Consider the following 20,710-nt stretch of genomic DNA (forward strand, 5'->3'; position numbering starts at 1 on the left):
CGGACGACTCTGCTCCTTACCTATCGTTTATTTAAATCCACCAGCGACTCGTACCATGCGTTGATTTCAGCCTTGGTATGCTCCAAAGGCAACAAGAGCTATGGGGAAAAAAAAGGGGGAAGGAGCAAAAACACGTTGAAGCGAAGGAGGGTTTCATCTGGGCAGAAACACGCAAGGTTTGGGTTGAAAGGATAAAGGAAAACTCCCCCAAAATTGGTAATTAGAATTGAGGTTTCAGGGCAAGGATTTCTGGCAAAAGGGCCACCTTTTCAACATTTCAGGTTTAAAAACAGAAATATACAGGTTGTCCTTGACTTGGAAGCATTCATTCACAAAGGCACTAAAAAAATGAACCACTGTTCACACTTTAACAACCGTTGCTGTGGTCACGGGATCAAAATTCAGACCCTTGGCAACTGGCTTGCATTTATGACGGTCGCAAGTGGTCACATGAGATCCCCCTTTGCGACCTTCTGACAAGCAAAGATCACGGGGGGAGACAGATTCGCTGAACAACTTAAACAATTGCCGTGATCCGCTTAACAGCTGTGGCAAGGAAGGTCGCAAAATAGGGCGAAGCTCACTTAACAACCGTCTTGCTCAGCAGCGGATGTTTTGGGCTGATTTGTGGTTTTTAAGTCAAAGACTGGAAGCTTCTTTTGGGATGGTAAAGGTAAAGGTTCCCCTCGCACATCTGAGCTAGTCGTTCCTGACTCTAGGGGGCGCTGCTCATCTCCATTTCAGAGCCGAAGAACCAGCGCTGTCCGAAGACGTCTCTCTGGTCATGTGGCTGGCATGACTCAATGCCGAAGATGCATGGAACGCTGTTCCCTTCCCACCAAAGGTGGTTCCTATTTTTCTACTTGCATTTTTACGTGGTTTCAAACTGCTCAGTTGGCAGAAGCTGGGGTAAATCACAGGAGCTCACTCCGTTACGTGGCGCTGGGAATCAAACAGCCGAACTGCCAACCTTTCTAATCGACAAGCTCAGCATCTTAGCCACTGAGATGGTAGTTGTCTACTAGTATGCAGGTAAGTTCATATAGTGACCGTTGAAAGTTACAATGGCAAAATTCACTGAATAAATCTTTCACTGAGGAACAGAAATTTTGACTGTGGTCTTAAGTGGAGGGCTACCTGTAAATGGAACAGTTCCTTCCAACCTTCCTCGGCCAGGTCTGGGCCCTCCCCAGAAAGGAACCTGCATTCTTATTTTAATATTTTGTTATATTTATATATTGTATAAACAGGGGGATGGAATCAAGATCACGTGAAGTGTTAATACCATTTATAAGGCCTTGGTAAGGCCACACTTGGAATACGGCATCTAGTTTTTGTCACCACATTATAAAAAAGACATTGAGACTCTAGAAAGAGTGCGGAGAAGAGCCACAAAGATGATTAGGGGACTGGAGGATAAAACATATGAAGAACGGTTGCTGGAACTGGGTATGTCTAGTTTAATGAAAAGAAGGACTAGGGGAGACAGGATACCAGTGTTCCAATATCTCAGGGGCTGCCCCAAAGAAGAGCGATTCAAACTATTCTCCAAAGCACCTGAGGGTAAAACAAGAAGAAATGGGTGGAAACTAATCGAGGAGAGAAGCAACTTAGAATAAGGAGAAACTTCCTGACAGTTAGAACAATTAATCAGTGGGACAGAATTTGCCTCCAAAAGTTGTGAATGCCCCAACACTGAAAGTCTTTAAGAAGAGGCTGGATAACCATTTGTCTGAAACGGTATAGGGTTTCCTGCCTAGGCAGGGGGTTGGACTAGAAGACCTCCAAGGTCCCTCCCAACTCTGCTATTGTATTGTATTGTATTGTGTATTTTTTGTGTTCACCTACCCCAGGGAGAATAAATGCTCGTTCCTTCTTTGGGCCAGAATTCTCTGATCTTCTAGCATGGACTCCAGTTCCATTTGCACAGAAATTGGGTTCTGTATTCTTTCACTTTCCATAAACTCTCTGTAAGATTAAAAGCAAACGCCGGGTGAGGAAAAGGGGAAGATTTAATTTTCTTTTTAGAAAGGAAAGGCTTTCAGAAAACTCCAAAGGAGGAGGCTGACTGTGGTTTTATTTAGTAGGTCAACGTTTTTAAAACTATGTTCTGCAGAATCAGGAGGAGGAGGAGGAGGAGGACTGTGGGGTCCTTGGTGCTCCCTGAGCTTGGGTGGTTTTCTTGTAGACGTTCATGACCCAACTAGGTAACATCGTCAGGGCTACAAAGGAGGGGGTTTGTGAAAAGGAGGAGGAGAGGAAGAAGAGGAAGGGAAAAGAGGAGAAGAAAAGGAGGAGGAGGAGGAAGTAATATGGGATCCTTGATGCTCTCTGAGCTTGGTGGTTTTCTTGAAGACGTTTCATGACCCAACTAGGTAACATTATCGGTGCTAGGAGGGAGTAGGGGGTTTGTGGAAAGGAGGAGGAGGAAGAGGAGGAGGAGAAAAAAGAGGGGGGGAAGGACTGTGGGGTCCTTGGTGCTCCCTGAGCTTGGTGGTTTTCTTGCAGGCGTTTCATGACCCAACTGAGGCAGGAGAGAAAGATAGTATAAAAGAAGGGATATGCTATTCTTATACTCATTTATACTCACCGGAAACTGGAAATGAGATGCTTCTTCTGCACGCCTTTCCAGACCTCCTTCCTCTCTTCCAGCTGATAGCGATAAGAGGAATCCCTCTTCAGGTCGGCCTCCATCAGGTTAAGGAACAACTTAGAGATCGCCCTCCGATTGGCCAGGAGAGCTTGGTTGATCATCTAGGAGTAGACAGGGAGGCAACCAGTTAGATTATGCAATACAAGAGCAGAGTTGGAAGAGACCTTGGAGGCCTTGTAGTCCAGCCCCCTGCCCAAGCAGGAAACCCTATACTGTTTCAGACAAATGGATATCCAACATCCTCTTAAAACATCCAGTGTTGGAACATTCACAACTTCTGGAGGCAAATTTTGTTCCACTGATTAACTGTTCTAACTGTCAGGAAATTTCTCCTCAGTTCTAGGTTGCTTCTCTCCTTGATTAGTTTCCACGCATTGCTTCTTGTCCTGCCCTCAGGTGCCTTGGAGAATAGTTGGACTCCCTCTTCTTTGTGGCAACTCCTGAGATATTGGAACACTGCCCTCATGTCTCCCCTAGTCCTTCTTTTCATCAAACCCAGTTCCTGCAACCGTTCTTTATATGTTTTAGTCTCCAGTCCCCTAATCATCTTTGTGGCTCTTCTCTGCACTCTTTCTAGAGTCCCCACATCTTTTCTACATCGTGGCGACCAAAACTGGATAAACTATTCCAAGTGTGGCCTTCCCAAGGCCTTATAAGGTGGGATTAACCCTTCATGTGATCTTGATTCCATCCCTCTGTTGATGCAGCCTAGAACTGTGTTGGCTTTTGGGGCAGCTGCTGCCCACGGCTGGCTCCTATTTAAATGGTTGTCCACTAGGATTCCAAGATCCCTCTCCCAGTTGCTACTATTGAGCAAGGTACCACCTATACTGTATCTGTGCATTTCGTTTTTCTTGCCTAAATGTAGAACGTGACTCTTTTCACCCTTGAATTTCATTTTATTAGATAGTGCCCAATGTTCAAGATCCCTCTATATCTTTAGCCTGTCTTCTGGAGTGTTGGCTATTCCTGCCAGCTTGGTGTCATCTGCAAATTTGATGAGTTCCCAATTTATTCCCTCATCCAAATCATTGATGAATATGTTGAAGAATACTGGGCCTAAAACAGAGCCCTGGGGTCCTCCACTGCATACTTCCCTCCATGTAGATGCAGTTCCAATGAGGACTACACGTTGAGTGCGGTTGGTCAGCCAGTCAGGTTGATAGCTGCCCTCGACTTACAACCATCTGTTTAGTGACTGTTCGAAAGTTACACCAGCGCTGGGAAAAAAGGGGACTTAGGTAAGGTGACCAGATTTTCAGATTGGTAAAGAGGGACACCATTGAGGGGGGGGGGGGGGGGGCTTGATTAAAAATTTTATTTTTTGTCAAAAGGTCACCCCAGGATACTGAAACCAGCATAAATACAAATCTGTTGCCAAACAAAATTTTGATCACGTGACCATGAGGATGCTGCAATGGTCGCTAAGTGTGAAAAATGGTCATCAGTCACTTTTTTCAATGCCATTGTAACTTTGGTCACTAAATGTTTTCCCCCTCCTCGAGACTCCTCACTTCTTCCTTCATTCCTCTTGCTTATCCACCTTATCCGTCTTCTGCTCTTTCCCTCTCTTCCTTCCTTTCTCCATCATCTCTTCTTTCCTCAGTCACTCCCTTCCTCCTTTTTTCTCTTCCTTCCTCCTTCCATTCTTTCAGCTTCATTTCTTTTGCCTATCTACCTTCTGTCTTTCTGCTCTTTCCATTTCTCTCTTCCTCTTCGCTTCTGTTCCTTCCTCCTTCCCTCCTTTCCTATTTCTTCCTTCTTCCTTTCTTCTGCCTATCTATCTTCACCTTCTCTGTCTTTCTGCTCTTTCCCTGTCTTCCCCTTTCCTCCCTCCATCCCTTCTTTCCTTTCTAGTTCCATCTTTTCTTCTTTCCTCTCTCCCTCTTTTTCTTTTTTCCTTCCTTCCCCCTTCCTCTTGCCTATAAACTTTATCCTCTTTGTCTTTCTGCTCTTTCCCTCTTCCCCTTTTCTTCCTACCTCCTTCCCTCTTTTCTCCCTCCCTCCCTTCTTCTTTTTCTTCCTTTCTTCTTCCATCTTCCTCCTCCTTCCATTCTTTCTCCTTCCATCCATCTTTTCTCCTTCCATCTTCTCCCCCCTCCCTTCTTCTTTTCCTCCCTCCTTCCTTCCTCTCCTTCCCTTTCTCGCACACAGGAAGGGGAGGGGGGCTTTCTAGTCGCTTTCACAGCATAATATCTTTATCTAACTTTTAAAAAACAGTGTGCAAATCAAACGAGATTTTTGTAACCTGCGAAGCACCACGTTATATTATGTTGTTACAAATTCGCAGCTACTCCATTCTTTCGGATAGGGAACTGCAATTCCCAAGATGCCTCAGGTCCTCAAAGCGCTGAACGCGGTTTTGCAATTGACTCCAGCGAGGCCCGGTAGCCGCCGGCTGGGGTGGCTGTCAGGGCACTGCGGAGCGGACGCGCCGTTTGTTACTGCTTCCAGCAATCAAGACGGACAAGGGAAGCGACTGAAACGGACGCTGGCCGCAGGAGAGCGAGGCGGCTGCCAGCCGTTTCACCTCGCGCAGAGAACTTCCACTCGGTCCTGGGGCTTCTGCCAGGCAGCACAAGCCCCGGAAGCGAGTGGAAGTTCTCTGCGCGACTGAAACGGATGGCGCGGCAGGAGAGCGAGGCGGCTGCCAGCCGTTTCACCCCGCGCAGAGAACTTCCACTCAGTCCCGGGGCTTCTGCCAGGCAGCACAAGCCCCGGAAGCGAGTGGAAGTTCTCTGCGCGACTGAAACGGACGCCGCAGCAGGAGAGCCGCAGGAGGGGGCGGCGGGACGCGACCACACCTCGCGGACTCGCAGTGTGGTCGCTGGGAACCGCGCAGCACAGGCGCTGCCACGCCGGCAGAAGCTCCGTGAGTCCGTGACCGAATGGAAGTTCTTTGTGCGAGCGGCGGCAGCTGTTTCACTCGTGCAGAGAACTTCCACTCGGTCACGAAGCTTCTGCCGCCCGTGGCGGCGCAGCACAGGGGCTGGCTGTGACCAATGTTCCCTCTAATTTTTTTTCAGTGTGAGCGGAAAAGTATAGTGTTTGAGCGGCACATTTTCATGCCTGAGCACCTGAATTTTTTTCACAGATGTCACCTAAGACAACAACGAAATCAGTATTATTTGAAACTCAAAGTTATGTTTATTCAAGGTACCCGCTTAATTAAAAGTGTTTTATAATATCAGTATCACTTAACAACGGTCCTGCTTAGCAACCAAAATGTTGGCTCAAAAAGTCTGGCTTTTGAAGCACGCAAGTCTTAAAGCTGTCAAGTTACAAGACTCTTGCACCCCTGACCCTTTAGGAAAAAACCCCAGGGGTGTTCAAACTTGACAGCTTTAAGACTTGTGGACTTCAACTCCCAGAATTCCTCGTCCAGTCATGTTGGCTCAGAAACTCTGGCATTGAAGCATGCAAGTCTTAAAGCTGTCAAGTTACAAGATCCACCAGGTTCGGGTCGTGAAGAAGAGAGAAAAGAGCGCTGTTCCCTTGTTGTCTTCCGGGGGCCCTGGAGGGAGGGAGGGAGGGAGGGAGAGAGGGCTCCTAGGGAGAAGTTGCCCACAACCTGGCAACGGTAGTGCTCAAACGTCCTGGTTACCCCGGTTGTGTGAATGCAGCCACCGCGATGCCTTCCTCGCTAATTTTGCTTGCGAGGCTACTGATCGTTTCCATCTTCGCCCCATAGAGCTTTGGGGGAAGATCTGAAGGGGATCGCCGCGTGTTTGGGCAGCGACAGGCTCGGACCCCGCTCCCTTTCCGCCAAGGGCCCCAGCAAGACTCACGAGGGACTCGCGCCCTTTTCCCCTCGTGCTTCTCACCCCCACAGTCCCAAAGGACAAAGGACATGAAGGCGGCGCTCCTGGAGCAAAAGCGTCGCCGGGCAAAACGAGCATTTGCACCTGCAACGGATGGTACCTTCGCTCCGCCAATGATAGCGCCCAGTCTTCACCCTCGCCCCGCCCCTTCAACCCCTATCCCGCCCCCTCCGAGCTAAGCGGAAATTCTCCTCCAGCCCACAGATTGCGGTTTGTAAAACTGTAATAGGTTTTTTTCGTACGGTAATAAAAGGCGCAAGGAAGGGTGGAAACTGGGAAGCCGCAGCTGTTTATCTTCAGAGCTGGAGGCAGGGAGAAAGACCCAAACATGGACCCTGGCTATCTCTCCTCCCACCTCCCCGCCCCGCAAGAGAGACATCAGCGCCGCCCCGAGGAACAGGAGAGGTTGCGGCCGGCACAAACTACCGTCAGTCGCTCCATGCTCTGCTCATCAAAACAAGTCTGGGGAGGTCCTTTGCGGGCGGCCAGTTCTAGCCGCCTGCAAAGGACTTCCCCACGTTTGCTTTGGTAGAAATCTCTGCGCGGGAGTTAGAAACTTCTGCGCGGGGATTTCTTGCCACGTGCGCGGCCACGCAGGCGCGCACCTTAGAGGGAACAGTGGCTGTGACGCGAGGAGGTGAAATGAACTCCACAAAGGGGGAGAAGGAGAAGAGGAGGGCTGTCTCCTCCCCCCAGCGCCTCCCGATTCCCACCGGTACCAATTCATAACATGATTACTCACCAGTGAGTAAGCGCAGCTGCAACCCCAAAAGATGAAATGAAATGGAGACTCGCGCAGGCGTGCTCAGCTAAGCGGAGTCCAGCCAATCAGTGAGCTGGTTGGGATGGAAAATTCTCAGCACGCGCCGTGTTGAAAATTTTCCATCCCAGCCAGCTCACTGATTGGCTGGAGTCCATGCCAATCCAATCAGTGAGCGGCAGGCTGGGCTGGTTTAAATTTGTAGGATAGAACGGAACAATGAGCCCGCCCAGCGAGCTAGCAGCTGATGGGCGGGGGAGCGAGGGAGCTGCGAGCGCCAAAAAAAGCGTGTTTTTTTAGGAACCTTGCGGGACGCGGGAAAATTTATGAAAAGGCGTGCCTGCCCCGCCAAATGCGGGACGTCTGGTCACCCTAGACTTAGGACAGGTTTTCACACTTACGAACGTGGCTGCGATCAAAATTCACAGCAGGGGTGAATTCCTATCAGTTCGGATGAACCGGCAGTGGTTTGGCGGGGTGGGTCGCAGGAACCCGCAGTGACCCAGGCCTGCCACGCCCACCAACCGGTTCTCCTATGGCACCGCCATCTTGGTTTTTGGCGCTGCCAAACAATTCTCATTGCACAAATTTAATTCCCCCTCTACCAACTTTCAACGTTTCGCCCACGCGCGGACCTATTTATGAGGAAATGTGCGAAGCGAGCGCATGTGCGCATAAATTTTGCACACACCGAACCGGCAGTGATGCCGAAAGCAACCCACCCAATTCAGAGGCTTGGCAACTGGCATGTACTGATGACGGTGGCAATGTCCCGGAGTCACATAATCCCCTTTTGCGGCCTTCGGGTGAGCACGGTCAATGGGGGAAGCCAAGTTCGCTTTTCAACGGGGCCGCTAATTTAACAACGGCAGTGATTCACTTAATAACTGGGGCAAGAGAGGTTGTAAAATGGGCCAAAACCCGCTTAGCAATTCTCTTGCTTAGCCACAGAGATTTTGGGCTCAATGATGCTTGTAAGTCAAGGGATGCGGTGGCTCAGTGGCTAAGATGCTGAGCTGGTCGATCAGAAAGGTTGGCAGCTTGAATCCCTAATGCCGTGTAATGGAGTGAGCTCCCGTGACTTGTCCCAGCTTCTGCCAACCCAGCTGTTTGAAAGCACGTTAAAAAATGCAAGTAGAAAAACAGGGACCACCTTTGGTGGGAAGGGAACAGCATTCCATGCACCTTCGGCATTGAGTCATGACCACGGAGAGGTCTTCAGACAGAGCGGATTTGAAATGGAGATGAGCACCGCCCCCTAGAATCGGGAACGACTAGCACAGATGTGCAAGGGGAATCTTCACCTTACCTTATGCTCATAAGTGGAAGAATATATGTATTGTTTTAGGTTGTGAAAGGAGATCACAGGACACGCGGGCACTGCAACCATCATAGATGCATGCCACTTACCAAGCATCCAAATTTGGTCACGTTACCATGAATTACTACAAGGGTCGTAGCTTGGAAAACTGGTTGTGGTTTTATGCTATGTCGTAACTTGGAAGAGTCAGTAAATGAATGGTTGTAAGCCCAGGATTTGCCTGTATAATGTTTCAATGGATTCTTACTGTCGACCACCCCCAGGCCTCAAAGAGAAGGATTTTACCATGGCTTCCTTGTGTATGAATCTGTGGACATCCGAGGATAAGACGTAAGAAATATCCTCCAGCATCTTGGTGTATTTGCTCAATACGACTGTGATCTGGAAAGATGGAGGAGAAGGTTAAGAGGAGAGCAGGCTTGGAAGGGACCACGGAGGTCTTCTAGTCCAACCCCCCTGCTCAAGCAGGGCACCCTAGACCCTTCAACTGATCCTTGGCGCAGTGGTTAGAATGCAGAACTTGCAGGCAACTTCTGCTGACTGCTGGCTACCAGCAGTTCGGCACTTTGATCCTGGTTGACTCATCCTTCCCAAGTCTGTAAAACGAGGACCCAGATTGTTGGGAGCAAGATGCTGACTCTGTAGAGAGAACTGTAAAGCACTGTGAAGCAGTATATAAGTCTAAATGCTATTGCTGTCTGCCTGTCAGTCTGTTTCTATCTATCATCCATCCATCTATCCATCCATCCATCCATCCATCCACCCACCCACCCACCCACCCACCCACCCACCTACCTACCTACCTACCTACCTACCTACCTAGGTCTGTCTGTCTGTCTGTCTGTCTGTCTGTCTGTCTGTCTGTCTGTCTGTCTATCTATCTATCTATCTATCTATCTATCTATCTATCTATCTATCTGTATCTATCTATCTATCTATCTATCTATCTAATCTATATATCTATCTAGATGTATCTATCTATCTATCTATCTGTATCTATCTATCTAATCTATGTATCTATCTAGATGTATCTATCTATCTATCTATCTATCTATCTATCTATCTATCTATCTATCTAATCTATGTATCTATCTAGATGTATCTATCTATCTATCTATCTGTATCTATCTATCTATCTATCTATCTATCTAATCTATGTATCTATCTAGATGTATCTATCTATCTATCTATCTATCTATCTATCTAATCTATGTATCTATCTAGATGTATGTATGTATGTATGTATGTATGTATGTATGTATGTATGTATGTATGTATGTATGTATGTATCTATCTATCTATCTATCTATCTATCTATCTATCTATCTATCTATCTATCTATCTATCTAGATGGTGGTGCAGTGGTGAGCCATAGAGGCAAGATTTTGATCCTTCCCAGGCCTGTAAAATGAGGACCCAGATGCTGACTCTGTAAACCATTTTGAGAGAACTGTGAAGCACTCTCTCTCCTTCTCTCCGTGTGTGTGTGTGTGTGTGTGTGTGTGTGTCTATATGATGATGCAGTGGTGAGCCAGAGAGACAAGATTTTGATCCTGACCAGCTTAAGGTTGACTCAGCCTTCCATCCTTCCGAGATGGGTAAAAGGAGGACCCATATTGTTGGTTGTGGGGGATAGACTGACTCTGTAAACCACTTAGAGAGGGCTGCAAAGCACTGTAAAGTGGTATATAAGTCTAAGAGCTATTGCTATTGCAGGCTAATGGCTGTCCAGTCTTATCTAAAAACCTCCAGTGATGGAACACAACTTCTGGAGGGAAGCCATTCCACTTTTGTTCTCACTGTTAGGATTTTTTCCCCTCTTGATAAGTTTCCATCTTGTTTTGCCTTCAGGTGCTTTGCAGGATAGACTGACCCCCCCACCTTCTCTGTCTTCTCTTTATAAATTTAGCCCTCCTCTTCCAGCGGCACTCACCCGTTCCGCTCGGGTCACCTCGGCCTGGCATAAAGCTTCATCCAGTTCTCGAATCCACTGCCTTCTTTGCTGGCTCTCTTGGAAGAGAAGGACCCACATTTTCTCAAAGTCCTGGAAAGAAGGGATGAGACAGCTAGTCAACACGTTCCTCTTCTGTTTCTCCTTTTATTCTGGACAATAACTTGGTCCTTAACACCAAGGAGCTTATAGTGGACTACAGAAGGAATATATCAGACATCCAGCCCTTGCTTATCAAGGGAGACCGAGTGGAGCAAGTGGCCAGTTTTAAGTTTCTGGATGTTGTCATAAGAGGAGGAGCTGACCTGGGGCAACTCACAATTGCAGCCCTGGTCAAAAGGGCCCAGTAGAGATTACACGACTTCTCAGGAAACAACAACCGAAGGGAAAACTGCTGGTGACCTTCTACCGCTGCACCATAGAGAGTATCTTAACTTACTGCGTCTGTGTCTGGTTTGCCAGTTGCCCAGTGGCAGATAGGACAGAGCTCCAGAGGGTCAACATCATTGCCCAGAGGATCATGGGTTGCCCCCTACCCTCTTTGGAAGAGCTTTATAGCTCCCGCTGGCTTAAGAAAGTTCAAAACATTCTTAAAGATTCATCTCATCCTGGGCACCCCCTTTTTTTTGAACTATTACCATCTGGCAGACGGTACAGGACAATGAAAACAAGGCTAAAGAGGCTGGAAAAAACAGCTTCTATTCCAGGGCAGTAACCCTATTGAAGTCTACGGTATAGGGCAAGATGAATGCAATATCAGGTTTTCAATTTCAATTATACAGAAAGTTAAAGGATGTGCGTTTGTGTTTTTATTTTGATAGTTACAATGTACATTTAATTTCGCTGTACCACGTGCGATGACAATAAAGTAAACAAAACTAAACTAAAGGCAGGCTTAGGATACTCAACTGGAATAGTTTTCACTTCAGATTTCCATGGAGAAATGTCTCTTACCAAGCTACAGATAGTCCTCAAGCTTACGACGCCCACTGAGCCCAAAATTTCTACGTTTGCTAAGCAAGAGAAAGTGAATTTTACCCCATTTTGTGACTTCGTCAGAACGTCGCAAAAAGGGAATCAGGTGACCCGCCAGGACACTACGACTTTCATAAATACGAATCGGTTGCCAAGCATCTGAATTTGGATCAGGTGACCGCAGGGATGCGGCCATGGTCGTTAAATGTGAAAAACAGTCCCAATTGACTTTTTTAAGTGCAGTTGTAGCTTCCAATCGTCAGTAAACAAACAGTTGTAAGTTGAGAACTGCATGTCGTGGTTTTCCCAGAAAAATGCAGTTTTAGAAGGAAAAAAAAAACATCCTGCAACTGGTAATTTCCAGCAGAAAATTTAGAAAAATGGGGGCCTGGATCAAACTCCACAGCTGGTTTATTTGCTCCCAAAGTGGGAAAATTAAGCCCTGGTGACTGAGAGTTTTGGAAAACGAAGCACTCACTTACCTCTATGGCGTAGGAGATTAAAGTGATATCACTTTCAGAGGCACGAAAATAAGATTCAAAACTCTGGTCGGATTCCTGCAACTGGGTCAACAATAATTTCCCAGGCTTCACATAATATTCTTCAATTTCCTGCAAACAAAGGTGGTTGGTTTTTTTGACGAATGAATCAGGACCTGTTTGGGTTCTGACATGATTATAGCTCGTTCCTCGAGCTGCTGATTCTGTTCCACAGAGCAATGATTGACTCTGTCATCTGCACCTCTATAACTGTCTGGTTTGGCTCTGCAACCCAACAAGGCAGACACGGACTTCAGAGGAGAATCAGAACTGCAGAAAAAACAATAGCTACCAACCTGCCTTCCATTGAGGACCTGCACACTGCAGGAGTCAGAAAGAGGGCTGTGAAAATATTTACAGAAGGAATATTTCCCTCCCTTCCGTCCTCTCTCTTTTACTTACTTACTTACCCCTCACATCCTGGATATAAATTGTTCCAACTCCTACCCTCAAAACGATGCTATAGAGCACTGAACACCAAGACAACTTGACACAAGAAGAGTTTTTTCCCAAATGCCATCACTCTGCTAAACAACTAATTCCCTCAACACGGTCAAACTATTTACTAAGGCTGCATTACTATTACTATTAGTCTTCTCATCGTTCCTATCACCCATCTCCTCCCACTTATGACTGCAGGACTGTAACTTTGTTGCTTGTATCCTTACGATTTACTTTGTTTTCTAATACCATTCCATTGCATATTTGTACCCTATGACTATCATAAAGTGTTGTACCTTATGATTCATGACAAATGTATCTTTTCTTTTATGTACACTGAGGGCATCTGCATCAAAGACAAATTCCTTTGTGTCCAATCATTCTTGGCCAATAAAGAATTCTATTCTATTCTATTCTATTCTACTCTATTATCAATTCTTATTCTATTCTACTCTACTTTATTATCAATTCTTATTCTATTCTATTCTACTCTATTCTACTCTATTATCAATTCTTATTCTATTCTACTCTACTCTATTATCAATTCTTATTCTATTCTATTCTACTCTATCAATTCTTATTCTATTCTACTCTATTCTACTCTACTCTATTATCAATTCTTATTCTATTCTACTCTATTCTACTCTACTCTATTATCAATTCTTATTCTATTCTATTCTATTCTACTCTATTATCAATTCTTATTCTATTCTATTATCAATTCTTATTCTATTCTACTCTATTATCAATTCTTATTCTATTCTATTCTACTCTATTATCAATTCTTATTCTATTCTATTCTACTCTATTATCAATTCTTCTTCTATTCTACTCTACTTTATCAATTCTTATTCTATTCTATTCTACTCTATTCTACTCTACTCTATTATCAATTCTTATTCTATTCTATTCTACTCTACTCTATTATCAATTCTTATTCTATTCTATTCTACTCTATTATCAATTCTTATTCTATTCTACTCTATTCTACTCTACTCTATTATCAATTCTTACTCTATTCTATTCTATTCTATTCTACTCTTATCAATTCTTATTCTATTCTATTCTACTCTATTATCAATTCTTATTCTATTCTACTCTATTATCAATTCTTATTCTATTCTATTCTACTCTATTATCAATTCTTATTCTATTCTATTCTACTCTATTATCAATTCTTATTCTATTCTACTCTATTATCAATTCTTATTCTATTCTACTCTACTCTATTATCAATTCTTATTCTATTCTACTCTACTCTATTATCAATTCTTATTCTATTCTACTCTATTCTACTCTATTCTATTATCAATTCTTATTCTATTCTATTCTACTCTATTCTACTCTACTCTATTATCAATTCTTATTCTATTTACTCTATTATCAATTCTTATTCTATTCTACTCTATTATCAATTCTTATTCTATTCTACTCTATTATCAATTCTTATTCTATTCTACTCTACTCTATTATCAATTCTTATTCTATTCTACTCTATTATCAATTCTTATTCTATTCTACTCTACTCTATTATCAATTCTTATTCTATTCTACTCTACTCTATTATCAATTCTTATTCTATTCTACTCTATTCTACTCTACTCTATTATCAATTCTTATTCTATTCTATTCTACTCTATTATCAATTCTTATTCTATTCTACTCTATTCTACTCTACTCTATTATCAATTCTTATTCTATTCTATTCTATTTTACTCTATTCTACTCTATTATCAATTCTTATTCTATTCTATTCTACTCTACTATCAATTCTTATTCTATTCTATTCTATTCTATTCTATTCTAATTCTATTCACGACCACAAATTGGGACTGAAATTCCGGTCCTAAGTTGAGACACGATCGGACCAGATTTCTCCACCATTTTTGACGGCAATTGTGAAGTGAATCTCGCAGTCATAAAGCCAAACCCACTCATCTGAATAGGCATTATTTATTTATTTTTGCCCTTTAAATAACTGGTCATAAATCAAGGACTACCTGTAAAAAGGAAAAAATCTGGCACGAGCTTAAAACAGCCGCCTCACCTTCCCGATGCATGCTAGTTCATGCCTGAACTGGGCCACATATTCTTCATAACACAACTTTTTGTTCTCGTAGATACGCTCCACAATATTGCTGGTCCTTTTCTCTGAAACTGAAAGGGTTGGGTTTCAGACAGTGATCGGGGGTCCTGCTAAGCCTTGCTTTGTTTAATTATTGGATATTAAGAAGCTGGATTTGGGGAAAGGCTGTTTCCTGAACTTCTTAACAGGCACAAAAATAGGAATAAGTGTCGGATTCGAGAGGCAGCTTCGGCTGCCTTAGGCATGGAAGCCAACTGGGTAACGTTGGGCCAGTACCTCGCTCTCAAGCCCAACCCACCGCACAGGATTGTTGTTATGGGGAAAATAGGAGGAGGAAAGGGTGTTAGGTACTTTCATTGTCTGGGGTTATTTATAAAAATAATAAAGTCAGGGTAAAAAATAAATCTTTTTTTTAAAATATATTTTTATTCTTTTTAAACAAAACAACACATACAAAACAAAGCAAGAGAAGGAAAAATAACAACTTTCCTCCATTTCATCAAGCATGTTGTTTGGTTACAAGTTTTTGTACATCAATTCTTAAGCTCAGGATTAAAATCACTGGTTTGCATTAAACATAACTGAATATTTCGCTGTCATTGAGCATTATGTGTTCAAATTACCATTAATATTCTTTCATTTGTAACAATCCTTATTTTCTTAAATTCATAATTATCTATCAAATAACGAGTCTTTAAAGTATTATAGTGTCACCTATCTCTCAGGAGAAAGAGCAAAGAATCGAACAAAGAATTCCCATTAATTTATAATATACATTCATATTTTCAATTGACCATAAAAAATAAACCTTAAAAAACCCGCAAGATCCTTCTTCCAGGATCCTAAATGGGGCTTTGCAGTGATATAACTAAATAAGTAAATTTTAAAAAAAACCAGAGATTTCAGTTCAACACAAATGGCAAGGCCCACAATTAAAAGTGTTAATAATTTACCTATGACATCGGCAAGGCCTCTGACTTCCCGCGCAGCAATGACGCTCTCGCTTTCTTTAGCCTTCGCATGTGCCAGAGCGACAGCCTTCCTGTGAGAGAAAAGGAGGGGAAAAACTTTGAAATTGAGCCAAGCCGTTTCTTAGAAAAACAGGCACGCCGCCATTCGCAAAGCTTTCCCAGATGGCTTCCCAGAAGCAAAGTCGAAGAGCAGGATTCACTTAACAACCGTTGTGACTTACAGGTATGTCCTCGGTTTACGACCACAACGGAGCCCAATCTTTCTGTCGATAAGCGGGGAAGCTTTGTTTAGGGACTTTCGTCCCGGGTGACCATCTTTTCTGGCCACAGTTGCTAAGTGAATCACAAGGTTGTTAAGTGAATCCGTCTTGCTCCTTGACTCTTGTTTGTCCGAAGGTCGCAAAAGGGGATCGTGTGACACTACAACCGTCGTAAATCCGAGTCGGTTGCCAAGAGTCCCTAATTTTGATCACGGGACTGTGGGGATGCTTTCATCAGTGTGGAAAACGGTTGTAAGTCACTTTTTTCATTCCCGCCCTAATTTCAAACAGTCACTATCTGAACTGTTGTATGTCGAGGACTACTTGTACTTGACCATTGCAGAGATTCACTTAACAATTGTGGCAAAAGGGTCGTAAAATGGCTTGTGATTCACTTTGCTTAGCAACACAAATCCTGGTCTCCATTCTGCTCATACTGACACGAATAACAGAATAATAACAGAGTTGGAAGGGACCTTGGAGGTCTTCTAGTCCACCCTCCTGCTCAGGCAGGAAACCCTACACTACTTCAGACAAATGACTGTCCAGTCTCTTCTTGAAACCCTCCTCTGTTGGAGCACCCACAACTTCTGGAGGCAAGTTGTTCCCCTGGTTTATTGTTCTTGCTGTCAGGAAATTTCTTCTTAGTTCTAGATGCTTCTTGTCCTGCCTTCAGATGGAGGTTGACCTCCTCTTCTTTGGGGCAGCCCCTCAAACATTGGAAGACTGCTATCCTGTCTCCCCTGGTCCTTCTTTTCATTATACTAGACATATCCAATTCCTGCAACTGTTCTTTGTATTTTTTAGCTTCCAGTCCCCTCATCCTCTTTGTTGTTCTTCTCTGCACTCTTTCTAGAGTCTCCACAGAGACTCTAGAACCCAGAGGTGGGTTCCTACCAGTTTGCACCTCTTCGGTGGAACCAGTTCGTCAAATCTACCTAACTGGTTAGAAGAGGTCCCACCAGTGGACCCGGAAAGCAGGCCACACCTACAGAAGAGGTTCCAAAAATTTTTGAAACCCACCACTGGGGCAGGCCAAGTTGGTGCAAGGCAGCTTTGCCAAGATTTTGTGTGTTTCTGTGTGATACCTGGTTCATTGTTTAGGTAATTGTGAGGTGGTTGCTGGTTCTGTGAGCTTCCTGGCACTGTCCTTTATAATTTCCCACAATGCCTTGATGGTTTTTATTCCAGTGGCTTTGTCTTTCCTGTTCTTAGGGTTAGGGAAAAAAACTGGTTTCATCTGCAGTCTTTGCAAGGTCCCCCACTCGGTCACATGGCCGGCCAAGCCACTCCCACCTGGTCACATGGCTGTCAAGCCACTCCCACAAAGGAGGCCACACCCACAGAGTAGGTTCGAAATTTTTTTGAAGCCCACCACTGCTCCACATCTACATGAAAGCTGCCTGGGTGACTAATCACCAGGAGACGGTGAATTCTAGTCCCAGCTCAGGCCTTAAAACCACCTGGGTGATTTCGGGCCAATCACCAGGAGACCCTGTATCTGGCTTGGCACCTTCCTTACTTGTATTGCACTGGATTTTCAGTGAGATCATCGTTGGGCATTGCCTCAATCCACGTCTGCTGGCGTTCGGACAAGAATCCATAGGTGGTCCTTCTTTCCAAATTTCTCACCAACGGGATCTTTCCTGGAAGGACTTTATGCCGGGAGATCTTGCTCCTAGCCCGCCCCAGAGCATGCACCAGGTTGATCTTGGCAAAGCAAAACAGAAAAGTGAAGAAAAATAGAAGTGGTTGAGACTATTATTATTATAATTATTATTACTTTTTTTACCAGCCATCTTGCCATGAAGATACTCTAGGCCAGTGTTTCTCAATCTTGGCCACTTGAAGATGTCTGGACTTCAACTCCCAGAATTCCCCAGCCAGCGAATGCTGGCTGGGGAATTCTGGGAGTTGAAGTCTGGACATCTTCAAGTGGCCACGGTTGAGAAACATTGCTCTAGGCAGCTCAGAACCATGAACCAAAACAAAGACGTAAGAAGGAAATTTAAACAACATAAAAATAATAAAAACAGACAAGAAAAAGGAAAACAATGAAAATACATTGATAGTAAAATGACAGGCCACTTTTGATTAAGGATTAAAAAATTGACTATTGTTCTTTCTAAATGGGGGGGGGCACCTTGGGACATTTTGCTTGATAATGATAAAAATGATTCTGGGATTTGATTATTAGATTTGTTAGAAATCTAATAATTCTAATTTCTACAGAAATACTGGGTGACATTGGAGTTTTATATGTTTATGTCTTTATTTGCTTAAATTCAAAATCAGATGATTACAGACATTTCATTGTAGAAGTATCTAGTACTGTTAGTGTGCATTTGTAGAATTCTAATTATGCATTTATGGGTTATGTTTTATTTAGAGTAAGAGGCTAGGATATAATATATTGGTGTTATTAGTTGATTCTTAGGCATGAACATTTTTAATGTTAGGTTTGCATCAGTGCATACAAGAGATGATTGGAACTGTACTAAATGTTCTTTTTTGTGTGTGCATATCACTGTTTAAACTTTCCCTATTGCCCCCTCTCTATTTTTCATAATTTTGTCTATTTTTGAAATTTAATTCTAAAAGGAAGGAAGGAAGGAAGGAGGGAGGGGGAGGGAAGGCAGGGAGGGAGGAGTCGGAGGAAAGTTAGAAAGGCAAGTAGGAGAATAGAAAGAAATAAGGTGGAGGGAGGGTGGGAAGGAGGAAAGAAAAACATGAGAAAAGAGAAGGAAGCAAGGGAGGATGGGAAGAAGAAATAAAAGGAAGAAATAAATATACAGAATAAAAGGAAGGAAGAGAGGGCTAGGAAGAAAATCAGGTAGGCAGGCAGAATAGAGAAAAAGGAAGGAGGTGAAAGGAGGGAAGGGGGAAGGAGGAAAAAGTTAGGAAGAAAGGCAGGAAGGAGAATAGAAAGAAGGTGGAGGGAGGAAGAAAGGAAGGATGAGAAAGAAGCAAGTGAGGGTAGGAAGAAGGAATAAAAGAAAGGAAGAAAAAATGTACAGAATAAAAGAAAGGAAGAGAGGGCTAGGAAAAACGGTAGGCAGGAAAATAGAAAGAAAGAAGGTGGAGAGAGGCAAGGAGGAAAGAAGAAAGGGGGAGGAAGAAAGGCAAGAAGGAGAACAGAGAGAAAGAAAGATGGTGGAGGGAGGGAAGGAGGGAGGAAGAAAGTAAGGAAAAGGATGAGAAAAAGCAAGGGAGGGTAGGAAGAAATAAAAGAAAGGAAGAAATAAATGTACAGAATAAAAGAAAGGGAGAGGAGATGTTGAAAGGCAGGCAGACAAATAAAAGGAAGCAGGAAAGGAGGGAAGGAAGGAGGAAAGAAAGGAGGAAGAAGAGAGGAAAGGAAGGGGGAGGGAGGGAGGAAAAAAAGAAAGGGCGAAGAAAGAAGGAAAGAAGGGGAGGAAGAAAAGGGAGGAAGAAAGGGAGGGAGGAAGAAAGGGAGGGAGGGTGAGGAAAGAAGGGTGAAAGGAAGAAAGGGAGGGGAGGAACAAAGGGAGAGAGGGAGGAAAGGAGCAAGGAAAAAGAAAGGAGGGAGGAATTCCAGCTAAAGTGTGCAGTTCAACTGCATAAAAAAGGCGGCGGGGGGGGGGGGGCTGAAGCTGAGGTTTTGGCGGGAGGGAGGACCCTTCCCTTCCTGCCTTCCCGGGCTCTCTTGGCACCTCGTCGTCGAAGATCTGCCTGTAGACCTTCCCGCTGGGCAGGACCCGGGCAACCCCCACCGTGGAGGTGATGGGGAGCACGTGGGAACTCTTGCTGGATTTGCACATGGCGGGGCGCCTCCCGGGTTAGGCTACAGAAAGAACGAAAGAAAGCAAACGGCGGTTAAGGAAGGAGGGGCATTGACGTATATCCCCCCCCCCAAAAAAAACATCTCTCTCTCTCTTCCCTCCGCCAACCCGGCCCGCCATCCACACGGCCACCTCCAACACGAGTCTCCGGTTGCCATGGTAACCCCGGGCGCCGGGACGAAGCGCGGCCTTCGTCTCGCGAGAACCTGCGGGAATCCCGAGCCGGCTTCCTGGTCCTCGAGCAAGCCGTTGCCTGGAGACGCCCCGCGGTTGCTAGGGGAGACGGGAAAAAAGCGAGGGGATGCTCTTGTACTCTCGCTTAGGTCCTTTCCCGGGGGGTGGGTGGGTGGGTGGGTGGGGTGGATCAATTAATGGGCAGGGATAAATAAACAAACAAACAAACAAATTTTATTGGTCGTCTATCTTCCTGCAGGGTAACCATTGTCTTCCCCCTCCCTTGAACGGAATGGGTTGGGCATCACTAAAAATATGCCCCCCAAAATATGCATTTCGCCCATTTTGGATCACGTATGATGGGGCTGAAAAGAAATTATTCTCCAGACTAAGGTGGGGTGGGTGGACTGATTCCAAGCTTGCCAGAGCTCCTGCCTTTGATTTTTTAATTACAAATATAAAAGTTCCCCTCGCACATGTGTGCTAGTCGATCCTGACTCTAGGGGGCGCTGCTCATCTCTGTTTCAAAGCCAAAGAGCCAGTGCTGTCCAAAGATGTCTCCGTGGTCATGTGGCCGACATGACTCAATGCCGAAGGCACAAGGAACGCTGTTCCCTTCCCACCAAAGGTGGTCCCTATTTTTCTACTTGCGTTTTTTACGTGCTTTCGAACTGCTAGGTTGGCAGAAGCTGGGACAAGTCACGGGAGCTCACTCAGTTATGCGGCACTAGGGATTCGAACCACCCAACTTTCAAATCGAGAAGTTCAGTGTCTTAGTCACTGAGCCACCGCATACCGTTACAAATATAAAATCTGCCTAATCAGAGCCCAATGCAAAAGACATATGTGTGCTCACTGACCAGCCTTGACATAAAAATCTTTTGAATTTAAAGACACTTTACTTCGGCATATCAAACCTTGGATAGAGTTGCATGTGTTTCAGTGCGCATTACTG

At 44.6% G+C, this 20,710-nt stretch overlaps 1 protein-coding gene across 1 annotated transcript; it reads right to left on the reverse strand.

The window, feature by feature from the left end:
• Positions 1 to 1,844: 1,844 nt before the first annotated feature.
• LOC116519378 (coiled-coil domain-containing protein 180-like) lies at positions 1,845 to 19,637 on the reverse strand. The gene is made up of 9 exons (XM_032233230.1): positions 19,453 to 19,637; positions 17,301 to 17,488; positions 15,501 to 15,589; positions 14,509 to 14,618; positions 11,964 to 12,092; positions 10,489 to 10,599; positions 8,841 to 8,936; positions 2,591 to 2,754; positions 1,845 to 1,968 (listed from the first exon to the last, which is right to left on the reverse strand). Exons 1-9 carry the CDS (start codon positions 19,558 to 19,560, stop codon positions 1,845 to 1,847), a joined length of 1,119 nt encoding a protein of 372 aa, XP_032089121.1. The 5' UTR covers positions 19,561 to 19,637.
• Between the last annotated feature and the right edge of the window lie 1,073 nt (positions 19,638 to 20,710).

The sequence above is a fragment of the Thamnophis elegans genome, chromosome 16 (assembly GCF_009769535.1).
Source record: "Thamnophis elegans isolate rThaEle1 chromosome 16, rThaEle1.pri, whole genome shotgun sequence".
Taxonomy (NCBI): Eukaryota; Metazoa; Chordata; class Lepidosauria; order Squamata; family Colubridae; genus Thamnophis; species Thamnophis elegans.